The sequence below is a fragment of the Hylobates moloch genome, unplaced genomic scaffold (genome assembly GCF_009828535.3).
Source record: "Hylobates moloch isolate HMO894 unplaced genomic scaffold, HMol_V3 SCAFFOLD_10, whole genome shotgun sequence".
Taxonomy (NCBI): domain Eukaryota; kingdom Metazoa; phylum Chordata; class Mammalia; order Primates; family Hylobatidae; genus Hylobates; species Hylobates moloch.
Window position 1 is genome coordinate 98,068,482 of NW_026652285.1, and position 19,595 is coordinate 98,088,076.

Sequence of the window (19,595 nt, forward strand, 5' to 3'; positions counted from 1 at the left end):
AGATTGCAAATAGGGTTTGTTTATTTTTTAAACTTTATTATGTTGTGATGACCAAAGAACCTAGATGTAAACCTTTATAAACCTCTGTATGTTTCATTATACGTACATTTTGGATTAAAAACAAGTACCATCAAATTTTAAATGATTGTTTTACCATGTTTCAATTTGAAGACATCAAGATCTTTTGATAACCACACAGTCTGATTCATTCTGGCCCTTGCAAATTTAGACCCATTAAAATGTTCATAGGTGACCAGAGGAGTAGGTATTATGACTAAAAGCCAGTGTGACTCTAGAAAGTTAGTAAACTAAGTAATAGTGAGTAGCTAGGTAGGTAGGATGAGGAATAAAATGGCAACTAAATGTTTTTAAGTAAGAAAATAAATAGAAATATTCAAATTGAAAGTAATTTTGGAAACCAGGTATTAGTATTTAAAGATCCCATAATCATTACTTTGCTTAATAAAGAAACTGATTCACTTTTCAGAATAGCAAATGAAAATTCCTTTATTATTGATAGTCTTCTTCGTGTTGCCTATTTGCCAAGTGCTTTAGTACTTTTCATCTAAAGAAATATGAGTTTTCTGTCAGGAAATGATTTTTCTGATGAAATTCAATGCACATAATTTATAAAGTAAATACAAAGGATTGCATTAAAACATATTTTCCTGTTCTTGAGGCAAGCACTTAGTGTTAATTTACTGATAATTTTAGAAATAAGATATTTTTTCATTATAAGAGTAAAATGTTATAGTAGTTGATACTGTATACTTACAATTGTTTTTATTTGTGTCCATGGCTATTGACCTTATGGATTGCTTCTTATTGGTATGATAATAATGGTTTATATACATATTTATATACATATGTATAAAAGTATCATAGATGGCTAATTAGTTTTGTGCCTTTTGCATTTCTTCCTAATGAATTTCCTTCTGTTTCTCTTATGGTGTACTTCCTTGTATGTTAGTCATTGAGCTTCTCTTGTTTGCCATACATGTGCAGGGAAGTGTAATCATTTTGGGTATGGAAGTTAATTTGCTATTAAAGTACTTCACCATATGTCCGTAGGGAAAAGATTAATGTGTTTAACTACAAGGGGAAAACTAGAAACCTGGAGGAAACTTGAAGGTAGATTAAAAAAACACATTTCAGGAGAGGCACCAGTGTCTATGTAAATACAAAAATCAACAAACACAAAACTGTGGACAAAAATTCAATTGAAAATGGAGAAACTTGAGAAGTCCTCAAACAAGAAAAAAAAATTAAGCAGAATTCAAAGTGCAGTATAAGAGATTGCTCAGTAAGCTCTCATTGCATGCCAAATGCACAAAAAACTTGCTGTGTGAACTACAAGCATGTACAGGTCATGAGATTTTTAACATTTAACAAAGTGAATTAAAAGAGGAAATTAAAGATTTAAATTAAAAATGCAAACTTAACCAATACATGGCAGCTCTAGAACAATATTAGGCAGTCCCTTTTAGTTATAGGAGAAACAGCAACTATGTTTGCCTATTTTTAATTATCAGCAGTGTGTTGATATGCATTTTATGAGTTATATTTTTGCTCTCCTAAATGAATATATTGTCTTAGTATATTATAGTTTTCAAACCTTATTTGCCTCTGAATAGATAACAAATATCATTTTAAATTATGGTGAGTTAGTTTTATTATCCAGTTGAAATTATTCTGAAGTATAATATTAAATGAAAGTGACAGCTTTAAAGTGTTCTGGGGAAGAAATTAAAGTTGTGCATTTGTGTTAAGGCAACTAAGAGCTCTGTCATGCCATGGATGTAATTCAGCGCATCTAGGAATGAAATCTGTTCTTAAAAGAATCGATGGTAGCTTTAGGTTAGCATATAAAATCAGAGTTGGTGATCAGCTGAGTACTTGGCAGCTTGTACATGTTATGTCATGTAAGTTACACTAGACACAAAGTGTGTACCGCTGTGGATAAACAACAACAGGCACAGACTCAAAAGACAGAATCCAAATACAAACAAGCAAGGTGCCAACTTCTTTTTCCCCTCTTCCCCAAGAAGCCTTGTAACTAGTGTAGGGAACCTGCTTTGAAGCAGATTTACAGAGGTTAATTGGGCTGGGATGTTTTAGATTATGTTACACATTAATGAAAATACTGATTTTGAGCTGTCGTGACTCCAGTGCTTTTTATACCATGATAATTATTTTAAAACTTTGTCTTCTGTGTTGTTGAAAACATTTTGGCAGAAAGCCTGTGTGACCTGATTAAACCTATGAATTGTCAGCTATGATCTATAGTACTCAGAAGAGGTTGCTGACTGGGCATCACTTAGGAAGTTCTTGATTTAAAAGCAAAATTAGAATGAGACTACTGTGCCGGCACTGTATTGCCATGTCAATGGCACATTTTTAATACATATTTAGTATCCTTGTTTTATAGTTTGCTGGCAATTGCTTAACAATATTCATTTAATAATATATATATTTAAGTGTAGCTAATTGCCTCATAATGTATGTATTCTTCTTCTGAAATCACACGACGGAAAAGCTCTTTTAATCTTGTTTATTTTTCAGTTTTTGATTACAGCTTGTGAATTAATTATTTTATGGGAATTTTACTTCTGTTTCTCCAACTGTACAGAGAAAGACAGAATAACCACCTTTGGATGAGTTTGTTTTATATCCCTGTAATTATTTTCTTTCTTTCTTAAAACATTCGATTTTTTACCCTCTTCCCATTTTATGCTTAAATTATCTAAATCTGGGAAGCTTGGATGATTAAAATATTCCAGGAAGCCAGGGTTACCTTTTTCTAAGGATCTAATCTGTGGTAAATTGAGGTGGTGGGGGGGTATTTAAAATTCTAGGGTGCATGTAAACATTATCTTAAAAATAATTTTCATACTTATTCAAACTTATTGATCAAATGTGAACAATGAAGTTCTCAGCATGAATTGTAGTACGCTGATGTTGTTTGATCATTTTCTCGAATAAACAAAATACTCACACTATTTGTCCTCTGTTTCTCGCTTCTTCTCTCTCTGTCTCTCTTTCTCTTTCCTTGAAGGTCTCAGCATCAGAGGAGCCCAGGAGGAGGACCCTCCCGATCCCCAGCTAATGAGACTGGACAATATGCTTTTGGCAGAAGGGGTTTCAGGTCCTGAGAAAGGTGGGGGATCGGCGGCAGCAGCTGCAGCCGCGGCAGCCTCTGGAGGTTCTTCAGATAACTCTATTGAACACTCAGATTACAGAGCCAAATTGACCCAGATCAGACAAATCTATCACACAGAACTGGAGAAATATGAACAGGTCAGCAGCCGCCACTCTCATAGTCCTACACACACCCTCTGTTGCTCTTCTATTAGACCATGCTAACCAATTCTGAGGGCTGTGAGGGGTAGGTGTTAACACAGATTACAAAATAAATAAGATCAATGCAAAAATCCAAGTGAATTGTTGGATTCATGAAATGAAGACCCTTTGAGATTTTGGAGGAGGAGCTCTACCCATTTTATCCCATCTACTTGTTTTAGTTTTATTCATTCCGCACATTCACGTGCCCTTATTACCACACCTGCAGTCATTCTTCCCTCTCACCTCACCACTTGGTGCTCTTCAAAGCTCTGTATAATTAACATTTATGCACTAGCCTTGTTCATAAGCTTTAATCACTTTTGAAGGGAAGCATTGCACAGTGAGCTTTTCCCTCCTATGCTATGAGCTCCAGAATCCTCCTGGGAATTAATTCTTATGGATTGTGCCAGACTGTAGGGAACTTCACCAAGTAAGTAGGTTCCGGCCTGTTTCTCTGAGTATGAGACCTCCCAAGATAATTATGGGTACCCCAGGACAGGGAATGCTAGGCAAGGCATTTTGTGCTAAATTCCTTATTAGAAAGAGAATATGGGTTAAAAATCCGGTTCTCAGCAATTATATTAACCATACTGAATCTCAGATAACTTTGATTTTAAGTTGCATCTTTATGTAACACCAAGAAAAAATTAATACTGCTAGTTTAGCTATAAAATATTACTGATTATAAAATGCTTTCACATTTCAGAGATGTTAAAATGTGGGGAAAAACAAGTGAGTCAGATTTAACGTAATAAAGTAAAATATTGGTGGGTCTTTTTACATATATTTTAGTTGTTAGTTTAATGCTGAAAAGCTGCCAAGTTTGAGGAATTCTCATTTGATAAGATTTATCATTTGGAAGGTAATTTTTAAAACATATTATTATGAAACATTTTATAATACATGTACACAAAAATAATGAGAATAGTATTAGATTGAACCCTATGAAATTGCTAAGTTTTGAGGTCAAAAACAGTTGAATATGGTAATTTCATAGAGTTCAACCCCAAATAAGGAATCAGCTAGATACTTTTTACCCAGATAAACAGTTATCAACATTCTGCCACTCTTATTTTGTGTACCTAGCCCCAATTTGGTAAGAGTATTTTAAAGCAAGTCTTAGACATCCTATAATTTCACCCATGAGTATTTCACTATGTAGGCAAGTACTTTTTAAAGTCCACACACTTTAGTGTGAAATGGGCGTCCTGGTGAGTTTTGTGTATGTTTGTGTGTGTTTTAAAGACTCTTTTAAAGAGGAGTTTTAAGTTCACAGACCAATTCGAGAGGAAAGAAGAGAGATATCACATAAACCTCCTGTCCCCACATATGCATAGTCTCTCCCATTATCAGCATCCCCCACCAGAGGGGTTCATTTGTTAAAATTGATTAACCTACATTGACACATCATTATCACCCAAAATCCATAGTTTATAATAGGGTTCACTCTTGGTATTGTGCACTCTATGGATGTGGATAAATTTATGATGGCATGTACCCATCATTATAGGATCATGCAGAGTATTTTCACTGCCCTAAAGATCCTCTGTGCTATTCATCCCTCTCTTCTTTTATTCTTTCCTCCCCAATGATCCCTGGCAACCCCTGATCAGTTTTAATACTGATTTTTTTTTTCCTCTACGTTCCCTGTATAGTTTCAGTTGTATATATTGTTGTTGTTTTTTCACATTGCCTTTTCTGATATTCTGGATACAATGGTATTAAGCAAATGCTGAATCCTATCCCAGAGGTGAGTGTGTTTTGAGGAAGAGTAGAAAAATTTGTATAGCTTTAAGTTAAAAAGTAGTGTAAATTAATATTATAAGATATTTTCTATTTTTGGAATAGGATTTTCTGGGATCTAAAATTGTATGTCTAGTCTTATTTGTAAGAATAACTTCTGGTGGAAAATGTACAAATAAGAATTTTGGAAAAATAATCGTGTGTATTATGTAAAAATCCCACTTTCTGATTTGACATTTGAATAATTGAGAGTAAACAAAATAAGTCATGGTTGAAAAGGTTGCCCCTGAGCATAAACAGTAGAAAATGACTCTTACTTGTAGTATAATCCTAATTGTATAACTTTATGCTAAAATAACTATACCTACTTACTAGATAAGCACTACCAGTCACCTTGCATGGAAAGAGATATAATATTAGAGGCCAAATGGCCCGAGTTTTTTGGCTGAGGAATTAAGGTGGTTCCTTACTACCTCTTGCCATGTGTCTTTACACCTGCCTCCTTACTTTCTCCATACACCCTGGTGGAAGTTGTGTGAAGCTGGTGTCAGTCAATGATGAGGTCCTGAGTCTCACTGTTTTATAAATATCCTACAAAATTTTCCATGAGATTTTAGGTAACTTTAGCCCCAGCTTATACCAGCATCAAATCACCAGGGTTTTTTTGTTGTTATTTTGTTTTGTTTTTGGCTTTTAAAATATACATGTATAGGCATGTTCTTCATACATTTATCTCTGTTTTTTTTTTTTGATTGAAGATCAAATTGGGAAGCACTGAGTTTAAAAATATATTCATGAATTATTTCTGTATATAATCAGTAGCCTAATAATGATCTAAATATATAGTTCCTTTTTCATTTTAATACTTTCAGATAGAAAAATATAGATATATAAAATCTGTATAGGAGGGACAAATGAATGGGGTATGAAGACTAGTTGGTAGATTCAGCAGAATTTTAATTTACATATTTTCTCCTGTAGGTTTGGAATTGTTTTAGAAGTGATGTAGCAGCATTTAATTCTTTTAAGTTGTCTTTGGGGCTGGCTTTTATAGCTCTCGTGACTGTAGTTCTCCAAAGTTATTAGGATCGGTACATTTTGACCCAAAACAGTCAACTTTTCCTTTCAATTCTTTAAGGTACAAGGGCATTTATCTGGATGGTCCTTTCAGAGACATGCTTTGGTGTTACAAGAAGGGCTAAGCAGAGCTAAGAAGGGATAGGATTTCTGAAATAGATAGTATTGTAATTTCCATTTTATAGAGGAGAAAATGAGACTCAGAGAGGGTAAGTGATTTGTCCAATGTCGCACATCTAGTTAGTGTCAGAATCAGACGTTGAAATCAGTTTCTGAAAATATGTCTTCCTTTTTCATTGAATTGTGCTGCTACCCATGTAGAACTGGAAAATAGTTCAGGTACATTCTGGTTTTCTCTGATTTTCCCATGTTGGATTGCATTTGAAATGGGAATACAGCAGATGGAAAAACAACTTTTTAACTTTTTTTTTTTTTAAGACAGAATCTCACTCTGTCACCCAGGCCGGAGTGTAGTGGTGTGATCTCGGCTCACTGCAACCTCCGCCTCCCAGGTTCAAGCAATTCTCCTGCCTCAGCCTCCTGAGTAGCTGGGATTACAGGCGTCTGCCACCACGCCTGTCTAATTTTTTTTCTTTTTTTTTTTTGTATTTTTAGTAGAGACAGTGTTTCACCATCTTGGCCAGGCTGGACTTGAACTCCTGACCTCATGATCCACCTGCCTCGGCCTCCCAAAGTGCTGGGATTACAGGTGTGAGCCACTGTGCCTGGCCAAAAACAACCATTTTAATCATTTTCCAGAAATTATATTTTTCCTCCTAAAAGTGAACATGGGTACTCTGAGTGACAGAAAGCTTAATAGTAAATAGGAAGAACATATATGTTAAGGCAAAGGCTTCAACAGAAAATTGTGTTGAGTCTTTTAGAAATAAACTACATTAGAATCTTAGAGTTATTCACTCTACTGTGTTTCACAATGAAGCTGTAATGAAAATGTATCTGAAGCCTGTTTAGATTTAGATTGCCATAAAATTAACAAACATCACCACTGCAGTAAATTAAAGTACCTTATAAGCACAGCCACATTTACAAAGCTAAGCAGACAGACTAGAGCTACAGTTTGAGCAAAATTAAATCCAAGCTGCAAGGCTCAGTTTTATGTGTATGTTTTAGAGATGGTATTGTCTTTAAAATCCTGTCTTTTTTCCCTCCAGAAAATTGTTCTTTTATCATATGTCTCTATTACATAGGCTCAGATTTAATGATTCTTGATGATAACCATCTAAAAATTCACTTATAAACACTTTTGAAATATTAGGCATGGGATATATGTTAGGGTAAGGTTCTTGAATATTACTGCCACCCAAAAGGAAACAAAACTATTTTATTTTCTTCTTGTTGATTCTGACACCCAGCAGGAATATGATAATTTTCCAAAACTTGTGGCAAACTGTCTTACAGTACTTCATCTTGGGTACATTGCCTCGCTTTTTAGGTAAGAGACAAACCTAGTTGCTTCTCTGTCTTATTGTTGATTAGCTACAACTTTTGAAAAATGCCTTTACTGTACCTTGCAAATACTTTCTTATGGTTAAAGGACCACTGTTAGAATAGGTGGGTTCCTAGAATTTAAGCCAAGGTTCCTGGGAAGCCTTGTTTTTAAGAAGTAAAGGCCTTCTATTGAGCTGGTGTTTCTTGGTTCCTCCACCACCCTACCAAAAGGAAATGGACACATTGGTTTTTGCAAATGAAATTTGACTTCAACATTTGTTCTCAGTTAAATATGAAAAGGTATATCATGCTCTATGCAGCTCTCCCACTTTGCTTGTACCAGAAGAAATGCTTGTACACAGGCAATTCACTCATAATTTACAGCTGCTATAATAGAGATGACATATTGAAAGCTATCTACTATAATTATATTGAAATACATTTTTTTGCTGAAGGCAAAAGTGTTGTAAGGGTCCCAACCCTTCCCAAGCATCTGGGAACCTGCTTTCTGAGTTCACAGACATCATTTGAACTCACCCCAAATCAGGCAAAGCAGTGGAACCAAGGAATACACTGAATGTGCTCAGGACCAATCAGGTAGCGTTTGGCTACCAGAGGACTTACAGATTGCAGGGGGAATGGAGAATGGGTGAAAATTTAAACCACTGTAAAAGCATATCCTTGTGCTTTTTGAGGTCTCTACATTATGTGCTTAGGTTTGCTGGCAAAATAGCTTTTGCTTGTAAAGGATTTTATTTTTATCAGATTAAAAAATGCTGATGTTTTCACATTAGGGATTGTGCAGCCTGTAAACTCCTAATTCCATTTTGCTATTTCTTCTTAATGGTTAAGCAGGACAGACAAAAGGATACTACCTGATTTCATGTTCCAAAGCAAGGATTTGTCATTCATTGTTCCAAGGGTAGAGTTTTACTTCCTGTTGGCTTTCATGCTTGGCCTTTTCCTTGCCTGGAAGGAGGGTTTGGTTTGTTCCCTTTTTTTCCTTTGAGTTACTAATTTATTGGCTCTATGTACCAATTGTATTTATGACCACAAGCTTGATTAATAAAATTAATTGTTTTATTTAATACATTTGAATACTCTTTTTTTTTTTTTTTCAACTTCTTTGGAAGCAGTTTTTGTACTTATTCAGGCAATGAGAAGGCAGAACTATATTAGATAAAGTGTGGACTTGCTTGCAGAGTAATGATATAAAAATAGTATGAATTTCATAAAATTACCATTTTCATTGTCATCAATAATAACTGTCATTTACTGAGTATTAATTATGCTCCAGACTCTGTGCAAAGAACTTAACATACATTATATAATATAATCCTTACAAAACCCTCATGAGATAGGTCCCTAAACCATGTAATTAGGTAAGAAGTGTTGAGGTACAACAGCTATTTCATCTTTGTGGCTGTTCCTTAGGCATATTGGTCTCATTCTAGTTGGCTTAGAATCTTTAAATGCAGACTTTTATCCCAAAACAAGAAAAATTTGTTGATTTAATAAGCATTCAGTAAATACAAAATCTACTGTATTCGACTAGAGTTAACTTGTGAGGCTGGCGAGACATTTGGAAAATAGTTGCAGTACAGATTTGAGGGGCATCTACTTTTTAAAAGATATTTATTCTTTCTTGTCAAAAGTGGGCTTTAGAATATTATAATCTGTTTATAGTTAGCTTTTCTTGATGGTTACAAAAGACCAATTCAGTTTTTAGATCTGATCACTAATCATTATAAAACTTCCCCCAAAATCAATGCTTGCCCACTGTCTACTTTGCAGTTTTACTTCCACAGTATAAACTTAAAGGCAAAAACGAGGTTGAATCTTGAATCCACAATGAAAAAAGCCCCACCACAAAATAAAGAAAACACTGAAAACTTTAATTTTCTGTGTAAACCAAATATGTACAGATATTGAGGAGACAGTTTTGCTAGCCAAAAATATCATTAAAAAGTTATTGAGAATCCAAATATTTTAAATCCTCAAGTATTACTTGGTTTGGATTTTTAAGGAGAAAGGAAAAAATGGGAAAGACAAAGACTCATAATAAAAATTGATTGAAAATGCTTTTAACAGATGAAATCTTCCATGCCCTATGTTAACTGTTATTGCAGTGTGTGTTTTAAACACATAAACAAAAATGCATCCTAGGTAGTTTTCAACAGCTGGATTAAAAGAAAAAGGCTTCTGCCAGTACTTCTAATCAGAAAATTCAAGGCATACTTTTATTTCCCAAATATTGCAATTAACCACAGTATATCTATATTTATATTACGGACATTAACCAGAAAGCTTGTAACTGACAGTTTCACTTGGAAAACATAAGGCAAGGAAAAATTTCTCCAAATGTCTATTTTAATATATCTTATAGACATGATGTAAGATATGATAAATGTTTGAAGTGAGCATTCTATATTATAAATAGCATCAATGTTAATATGTGGTTGGGTGGCCTTTCCAAACAACTGCAATCATTTGATCATTCTTACTGTGTTTATATGTTTAAAAAATGTATGCCTTTTAAGGAGCTAGGTGATGAGGCAGTACTGTGCTCTGCTCTGAACCTGGTACAGATGATGCTGAAATGAGGCTGTAATTTACTTTCAGCGGTATAAAGGAAAAAAATCACTTTGCCTAAAGTGTATGCATCTTTCTTAAGGGTGTACCCAGATTTTAATTATCTAAATGTAAATACTTAACGGATTTTACTTAGAGTAATGAGCTAAAGTGCACACTACATAAATGAGATGTTCTAATTAATCATGTATGAACTACTGGTTTAAAGAAAAGCTATGTGAATTCTGTGAATGTTGGGCTATTGCCAAATTGCTCATCAGTATTTGCATTCATAGATGGCTTCACTTAATAAGTCGTGAGACATTCAGCAAATGTTTTAGCAAATTATGAGTTTTTAGATGCAGAAACTTTTTTGCTTTTAACCCTTTTTTCTCATATAAGTCTTTGGCTGCTCTTTAGAATCCATAGACAAACACTCATTCTGGAGAGGTTAAAACCCAGCTAGACAAAAACTAAGAAAGCTAATATCTCAAGTGTCATTCACATAGAAGTCTTGAATTATTTATTAAGGTATATGCCCTGTCATAGATGTATGTTACCATAATGAGTGAGCTAGGTTTGTCGGAATTAGCAGTGTTATGTGTGCACATAGAAACACTTCCATACTCTGGTACAGCAGTTCTCAAGCTTTTCAGTCTTAGGACTTAGACTCTTAACAATTATTGGAGACTTCTGTAAAAGCTTTTGGGTTGGTGGTTTATGTCTTTCAATATTATAATAGAAATTAAAACTAGACAAATTTAAAGTATTTACTAATTATTTTATTTATTTTTTGAGACAGGGTCTTGCTGTGTCACCCAGGCTGGAGTACAGTGGGGCGAACATGGCTCACTGCAGCCTCGACCTCCTGGGCTCAAGTGATTCTCCTACCTCAGCCTCCTGAGTAGCTGGGACCACAGGTGTGCATCACTGTGCCCAGCTAATTTTTAATAATTTCCTGTAGAGATGGGGTCTCACTGTTGCCCAGGCTGGTCTTGTACTCCTGGGCTCGAACAATCCTCCTGCCTCGGCTTCTTGAAGGGCTGGGATTGCAGGCATGAACCACTGCACCCAGCCTATTTTATTTTATTTTAGAGACAAATTCTCACTCTGTCACTCAGGCTAGAGTGCAGTGGTATGATCATAGCTGACTTCAGCCTTGATCTTCTGGGTTCAAGTGAACCTCCTGCCCCAGCCCCCCTAGTAGCTGGGACCACAGGTGTGTGCTACCATGCCCGGCTAATTTTTAAATTTGTTTTATAGAGATGAGATCTTGCTGTGTTGCCCAGGCTGGTCTTGAACTCCTGGGCTCAAGCAGTACTCCCACTTCGCCCCCACAAAGTGCTAGAATTATAGGCATGAGCCACCAGGGCCAACCCTAATTAATTTAAAAATAACAATAAGCTATTATATGTTAACCTAAACTTTTTTAAAAAACAAAAAACCTTAAAATTTAGTGAGAAGAATGGCCTTGCTTTTTCATTTTTGCAAACTCACTATGGGCTTGATAGAAGTCAGCTTGAGTCTCGTATCTGCTTCTACAGTCAACTGTTGTCATATGGTTGAAGTATATGAAGAGCATTTGACCTCACACAGATATGTTATTGCAAAAGAGAAGACGTTAATAGCCTTTTCAGATCATTGTGAATACTCTTTTTTGATATTACACCAAACCTTGACAAGTTATAGTTTTGTAAAGGTATGTTGCAATGAGAAGCCTGAAACCATGTCAGTTAACTTTTTATACTCTGTTTAATTAAGATCACTGGTCTGGTTTTCACTCTGAATGGCTGTTGTACCGATGCGTGCTTTTGTAACATCATGCACTGATCATTTGGAAAGTACAGGTTTACTGAATTATGCATATCTTCCAAATTTTGACACATTTCATTTTATAATATCAAAATATCATATTTATGAATATCAACTCTGAACTCATCAGAAAGTCTACTGGGAAACTGTTAAGCTTACAATGGTGGATGCAAGTTTTTCAAAATTCTAATTTTCACTTGAAAACTCAAATTTTTTAATTGGCATAATTCTGTCAGCTGTTTTCCTTGACATGGAAGGCTTACTTGTTTCATTTTTGAGAGAACATCTGCCAAATACCCAACTCCATGTAATCATAATTTATCATATTTGTTTTCAAGTAAAAATGATGTTGCATGAAAAAAGTGACTTCTGCTCATTACTTAACCATAAAAGTGCTCTTTCTCAAGACAGTCCTCCTTCAATGTGCAATACAAGTGCTTTTTTGTGTGCTTCCCATTTGACACACGCAATATTAAAGACATACTCAAAAGGTTGATATGTAATAAGATGAATAATTGATATTGCTTCATCAAGGACATTCCTAAGTCAAATGGGCTTTTATTGTGTTTGTGTGAATGTATGGTGGTGAAAATTTTTAAAATGTATCAAAGATTACCTAGCATAGCGTTTCCCAAAGAGTTTTTCCTAGCACATTGGTCCACAAGATGCCGTAGAGCTGTGCTGTCGAATATGGCAATCACTAGCCACATGTAGCTAATGAGCACTTGAAGTCTGATTAGTCTGAATTGAGATGTGCTGTCAATGTAAAATACATACTAGATTTCAGAGAGTACAAAAAAAGAATGAAATACCTCATTAACAGTTTTTTTCTTTGTTTGTTTGTTTCTTTCTTTTCTTTCTCTCACTCTGTCACCCAGGCTGGATGCAGTGGCACAGTCTCAGCTCACTGCAGCCTCTGCCTCCTGGGCTCAAGTGATCCTCCTACCTCAGCCTCCCAAGTAGCTGAGACCACAGGCGTGCCACCATGTCCAAGTAATTTTTTATATTTTTGATAGAGACGGAGTTTCACCATGTTGCCCAGGCCAGGATATTTTTTATATATTGGGTTAAATGAAATATATTGTTGATTAATTTCACCTAATTCTTTGTATTTTATTTTTTAATATGGCTACTGAGAATTTAAAAATTTAATATGTGGCTCACAATATATTTCTATTGGACAGTATTACTCTAGAGAGAAATTTTGTGGCCAAATTTATTTGGGAAAAAGTTGGATATGCTATTTCTCCTTGAAGAGTTATTACAAATATTGGGATAGGAATACTAAAGAGTCTTACCCACAAAAATTTTTAAGATTTTGGTTAACCCAGCAATTCCCAAGCATGTCATATTGTTGGACCATTAGTTAGCATTCTATGGAACTAGCTGTAGAACTACAGAATTTGCTAATCCCAGTTTGGGAATAGTTCTAGTTCAATTATCTTTGTTTTACTGATGAGAAAACTGAAGGGTAGAGTTGGTCACATTACATAACTTGGAAATTATATAAAATCTCCTTAGGGAAAGTTCAAGAAAAAGATATATACATATATTTATTGGTAGGTTAACCACTTGTTTTTAATTTGGCATAAAATCATTTAAATTGATAATATAGGCCAGGTATGGTGGCTCAACGCCTGTAATCCCAGCACTTTGGGAGGCCGAGGTGGGTGGATCACTTGAGGTCAGGAGTTCGAGACCAACCTTGCCAACGTGGTAAAACCTTGTCTCTACTAAAAATATAAAAATTAGCTGGGCGTGGTGGCATACACCTGTAATCCCAGCTGCTCAGAAGGCTGAGGCACGGGAATCACTCAAACTCAGAAGGCGGAGGTTGCAGTGAACCAAGATCATGCCACTGCACTCCAGCCTGGGCAGCAGAATGAAACTGTCTCAAAATAATAGGCCAGGTGCTATTTATTACAGGCTCATGCCTGTAATCCTAGCACTTTGGGAGGCTGAGGCAGGTAGATCACTTGAGGTCAGGAGTTCGAGACCAGCCTGACCAACATGGTGAAACTCCATCTCTACTAAAAATACAAAAAAAAATTACCTGGGTATGGTGGCACACGCCTGTAATCCCAGCTACTTGGGAGGCTGAGGCAGGAGAATCGCTTGAACTTGGGAGGCGGAGATTGCAGTGAGCCAAGATCGTGCCGTTGCACCACAGCCTGGGTAATAAGAGCTAAACTCCATCTCAAAAAAATAATAAAATAAAATAAATTGATAATATAGTGGAGAAGATCTTAAATTTATTTCTTCAAATCTTAGTTTCTGCCTTCAACTTCTGGTTTTAGTCTACAACATTGCTTAATGTTTTACTATGTCATATCCTAGGACAATGATTATTAACCTTTTAAAATTATAGACTGAGAATCTGAAAACAAAACTTCACAGATTCTCTCATCAGAATTATTAATATGCACACAACTTGTGTAGGATTTCAGGAGGTCATTGACCTTCTAAACCTATCCATTGACTGCAGATTATAATTCTTCTCTTATGATTCAGGGATAATGAGTTTATGGCTATTAACCAACATAACTCTCACTCTTGAATTGTAGTATTAAAAAGCCCACCAATCTGTAGATGTTTATTAGATATGTATATTGCATAATTCTACACTCTGAAGAATCCCGTAAGTATAATATAGTGTCACCACTCGCAAGGAATTTAATATTTCCTATGGCTTAAAACATATTTTTGAAAAAACTTTACATGATAAGACTCATTTTACCTTACCTTAGAAATATTTATGGAAAGCTCTGTAAAAGTTTAGAGTAAGTGGAATACGCAGTGTACAGGAAAGGTTAGTCCTCTAATGAGCCATTAGAAAAATCATCATGTGCTATATGTGAGCAATGTTTGGGATATCTGTAGGGAAGTGGACATTATTATAACTTCCAAACGCGTCTTGCATTGATCAGTGATTGTTCTGTCTGCTCACCCTATCAGGGACACCCGTGCAGTAAGATGCAGAATTTCCCATCCTGTATTTTTAAGAAAAATGCCGGAAGAGACTCTTTTTCTTCAGGAGTATAAACAGATGCTTTATTTACCAGGGTAGTACTGGATTTCAGTGTAGGCCCAGTTATACAGATTTATAAATCAAAGAGAATATAGATGAAGTTGGATGCAGTGGCACACACCTGTAATCCTAGCAGCTCAGGAGGCTAGGTGGGAGGATCTCTTTAGGCCAAGAGTTTGAGACAAGTCTGGGCAACATAGCAAGACCCTGACTCTAAAAAAGATTTAAAAATTAGCTGGGGGCCGGGCGCCGTGGCTCACGCTTGTAATCCTAGCACTTTGGGAGGCTGAGGCGGGTGGATTGTCTGAACTCAGGAGTTTGAGATCAGCCTGGGCAACATGGTGAAACCCTATCTCTACTAAAATACAAAAGAAATTAGCCAGGCATGGCGGTGTGTACCTGTAGTCCCAGCTACTCGGGAGGCTGAGGCAGGAGAATTGCTTAAACTCGGGAGGCGGAGGCTGCAGTGAGCTGAGATCACACCACTGCACTCCAGCACTCCATCCTGGGCGACAGAGCGAGACTCTGTCTCTACAAAAAAAAAATGAATAAATAAATAATAAATACATAAAAAATTAGCTGGGTATGGTGGCACATGCCTGTCGTCACAGCTACTTGGGATGCTGAGATGGGAGGATTGCTTGAGCCCAGGGGCTTGAGGCTGCAATGAACTATGATCATCCCACTGCACTCCAGCCTGGGTGACAGAGTGAGACTCTGAATATTAGGGGAAACAAATGTGTGTGTGTGTATGTACTGAAAAAGACAATGTCTGAGGATTGTTTTTGTTTTTTTTGTGTTTGTTTTTGTTTTTTTTTTGAGACAGAATCTTAGAATCTCGCTCTGTCGCCCAGGCTGGAGTGCAGTGGTGCGATCTCGGCTCACTGCAAGCTCCATCTCCTGGGTTCATGCCATTCTCCTGCCTCAGCCTCCTGAGTAGCTGGGACTACAGGCGCCCGCCACCATGGTGGGCTAATTTTTGTATTTTTAGTAGAGATGGGGTTTCACCGTGTTAGCCAGGATGGTCTCGATCTCCTGACCTCGTGATCCGCCCGCCTCGGCCTCCCAACGTGCTGGGATTACAGGTGTGAGCCACTGTGCCCGGCTTGAGGATTGTTAACTAAAAAGTTTGAGACCCAAATCTGATCCTTATTTTCTGTTGGACATCCCTTGAAGAGCTGAGCTGCTTTACAGAGATGGCTTATATCCACCAAAGGCCTGCACTACAGCTAAATTATAACAGGTCATTGGAATGCTTGGCATGCAAGGCCCTTTATGTGCTAATTCAAACCTGAATCCTTTTGCTTCTTTACGTATTATCTGTATTCCTATTTGCCATTCTGTGAACTTGCAACATACTGTTATTTCTAATACCTGGAATTCCTCCTGACTTCCATCTTTATCCACCTTTCAAAGATGCTACCTATTCTTTAAAGCTCAATCCATGAAGCCTACAGATGAAAATATTCCGTCCTTGGAACTTAATATCTTCCTGTTAGTCTTTGCACTGAATTAGTTTTTTATATATTTTTTCTCACCAAAGGCCAGGCCTGCATCTTACTCATTTCTATGTTCCTTATAGCACTGGCAAGAGTTTGAACTTTGTAGTTGTTCAGTAAGCATTTGTTGATTAAATGTAAAACTCCAGAGAAAATAGGTGGTACTTAGTATTAACAATTAACTTATATTTTTACTTGTATATGGGAATTGGTAGGGAGCATCCTTGAATGGGAAAACATTATTTTGGAACTGGACAGGGGTGGGTGGGAAGAGTAGTTGAATGCTGTCTCCCTTGCACGTCTGACCATGCACAGTTTCAGAATTCTTGCTGCTTTAACTACTATCACTACCATTTTACAAGTGTCTTAGTTTTCATTTTACCCTACACACTGTATAATGCTATTGCAAATGAGGTGTAAATTCAGATGAGTGAATGTCTTCATGTGATAGTATAAAATATCCGTTTCCAAAGGAGTGATTTTTTTTTTTCCCATTACAGGCATGTAATGAATTTACTACACATGTGATGAACCTTCTCCGAGAACAGAGTAGAACACGTCCCATTTCTCCAAAAGAGATTGAAAGAATGGTGGGCATCATCCATCGAAAATTTAGTTCCATCCAGATGCAGCTCAAACAAAGCACTTGTGAAGCAGTTATGATTTTAAGATCAAGGTTCCTTGATGCCAGGTATGTGAAGCCATAAATCTATTGCATGGCTTTCCCCCATCTTTCACTCCTTGTATATTATTTTCTGTAAAACTGACCAGTTGGTCTTCGATTCTTTTGGCCATATGAGTCTTTTGTACAATGGACAGGTAATTCAACTCATGGTTCCTGTGCTGTCAAGCTTTCTTGTCTGGGAATGGTAATGTGGGTTAGCTGCCAGTTTACTGACTCAGGAAATGAATAGGATTAGCGTCTCTGCTAATGACTTTAGGAATATGTAGCCTTTCCATTCTGATGCTAAAAGGTATTTTAAGGATAGTTTTCTGCATATAACTATTTTAACAAGGGGTATTTTCTAAGAATTTGTTAATGTTACACTGCTTGTGCACGGTATGGGAAAATACTTGGAGATATTGATACTCCTAAGAAGGAAGTGGCATTTCAGTTAATAGCAGTTACCACAAAACTCCAGAGTCTGTATTTCCAAATCAAGAAAGAAAGCCTATCATTTTTCCTATAAGGATGAAAATTTCCCTTTATCTGAAGCTTTCCCCAAGTTTCATAGGAGTTAGGTAATATATTGTATATGGTAATAAATTGTCTATGGTGACCTACTGAGTGACAGAACAGAAGAATTGTCAATGTCCTAGTGTATGCTGCCTCTGTAGGGATGCCTCTCGGGGCATTGCTAAAGCTTATGATCAATCTGCAGCTTTGGAAAGGAGTTTCTATTTTGTTTTTCTTTCTTCTCCCATGGAATCTGACAGAGGTGATAATTATCATCCAAATCTGACAATATTAAAGGAAATAACTAAGATAGCTTCTCAACTGGAAAACAAAGTGTGTGGAGCATTTTCAGTGTTTTTCATTTTAGCTCTTTCTTTTCGTCTCAGTTCCTGCCCATCCTTTTGTACGTGGACTAGCACAGTACCTACTAGTCTCCCTGTCTCCAGTCCTACTGCCCTCCAGCCCATCCTCCATATCCCTTGTCTGTTTCTATAACATCACTGTGATACCCTGATTGCTTTGCTTAAAAACCACGGTAGCTTTCCAATGCTGGATATATGCATACTTCACATATACACTCCTTAACCTGACATTTAAGGCCTGTCCCTGTCTGCATTACTTCTTTGTTGTTGTGAAGATTTTATTATTCTTTTTTCTATTTAAAAAATGCCAAGCTCACTATGGAAACTTTGGAAAATATATGGAATAAAAGGATGAAGGATAAAAGTTAACCTCATTTTTATTACCTAAAGAAAAAAATCACTATAAATGTTTTACAATATTCTCTCTCTTTTTGTTTGTTTGGGGGCTTTTTAAAAGAAATATTTCTGTGATGGGTCAATATGTATAGTTTGGTCTGCTTTTTAAAAAATTTACCATGAATACATAAACATTTTCATGTAGTATAAGCTCTAATTATAAATAGCATTTTAACAATTGAAGTTACCAAATGGATATAAAATAAATAATGTCCTTAGCATTCCCTTATTTTTGAGCATTTAATTTGTCTCCATTAATTTTTCTTTTTCTTTTTTTTTTGAGAGAAGGTCTCATTTTGTCACCCAGGCTGGAGTGCAGTAAATGATGCTATCATGGCTCACTGCAGCCTCAACCTCCCAGGCTCAAGTGATCTTCCTGCTTCTGCCTCCTGAGTAGCTGGGAGGCATTTGCCACCATGCTCGGATAATTTTTCTATTTTTTGTAGAGATGGTGTTTCACCATGTTGCCCAGCCTGGTCTTGAACTCCTGAACTCAAGCTATCCTGCCTCCCAAAGTGCTGGGATTATAGGCAGGAGCCACCATGCCCAGCCAACTATTAATTTTCATATAATTTATTCCTTCCTTCCTTCCACAAATATTTATTGGTACTGAGGATATATTGGTAAACAAGACAGGTTAATATACTTGCCCCAATTGAGCTTATATTCTACTTGAGGAAACAGACAGTAAACAGGTGAACAAATATACCATAACACTCTATTTAATAATGTAATGAAATGTAATAGGGCAATAAGTGGTATGCAGAAAAACAAAGCAAGTCAAGGGGAGAGAAAATGGAGAGGGTACTATTTTAGATAGATTTTTATTGAAACTAGTATTTTAATGAAAATCTTCATTGATTGAACTTTTTGGTCTTTTTTTTTTTTTTTTTTGGAGACGGAGTCTCGCTCTGTCGCCCTGGCTGGAGTGCAGTGGCGCAATCTCGGCTCACTGCAAACTCCGCCTCCCGGGTTCACGCCATTCTCCTGCCTCAGCCTCTCCGAGTAGCTGGGACTACAGGCGCCCGCCACCATGCCCGGCTAATTTTTTGTATTTTTAGTAGAGACGGGGTTTCACCGTGGTCTCGATCTCCTGACCTCGTGATCCGCCCGCCTCGGCCTCCCAAAGTGCTGGGATT

General features: G+C 36.6%; 1 protein-coding gene across 2 annotated transcripts in view; it reads left to right on the forward strand.

The window, feature by feature from the left end:
- The window catches only part of PBX3 (PBX homeobox 3), a 225,698-nt gene that overhangs the window by 169,700 nt on the left and 36,403 nt on the right, over nt 1-19,595 (forward strand). For both annotated transcript variants that reach the window (XM_032165140.2, XM_032165141.2), the window contains exons 2-3: nt 3,056-3,297; nt 17,022-17,212. In XM_032165140.2, the coding sequence (XP_032021031.1) occupies nt 3,056-3,297; nt 17,022-17,212 (433 nt within the window). The remainder of the gene's footprint in view (nt 1-3,055; nt 3,298-17,021; nt 17,213-19,595) is intronic.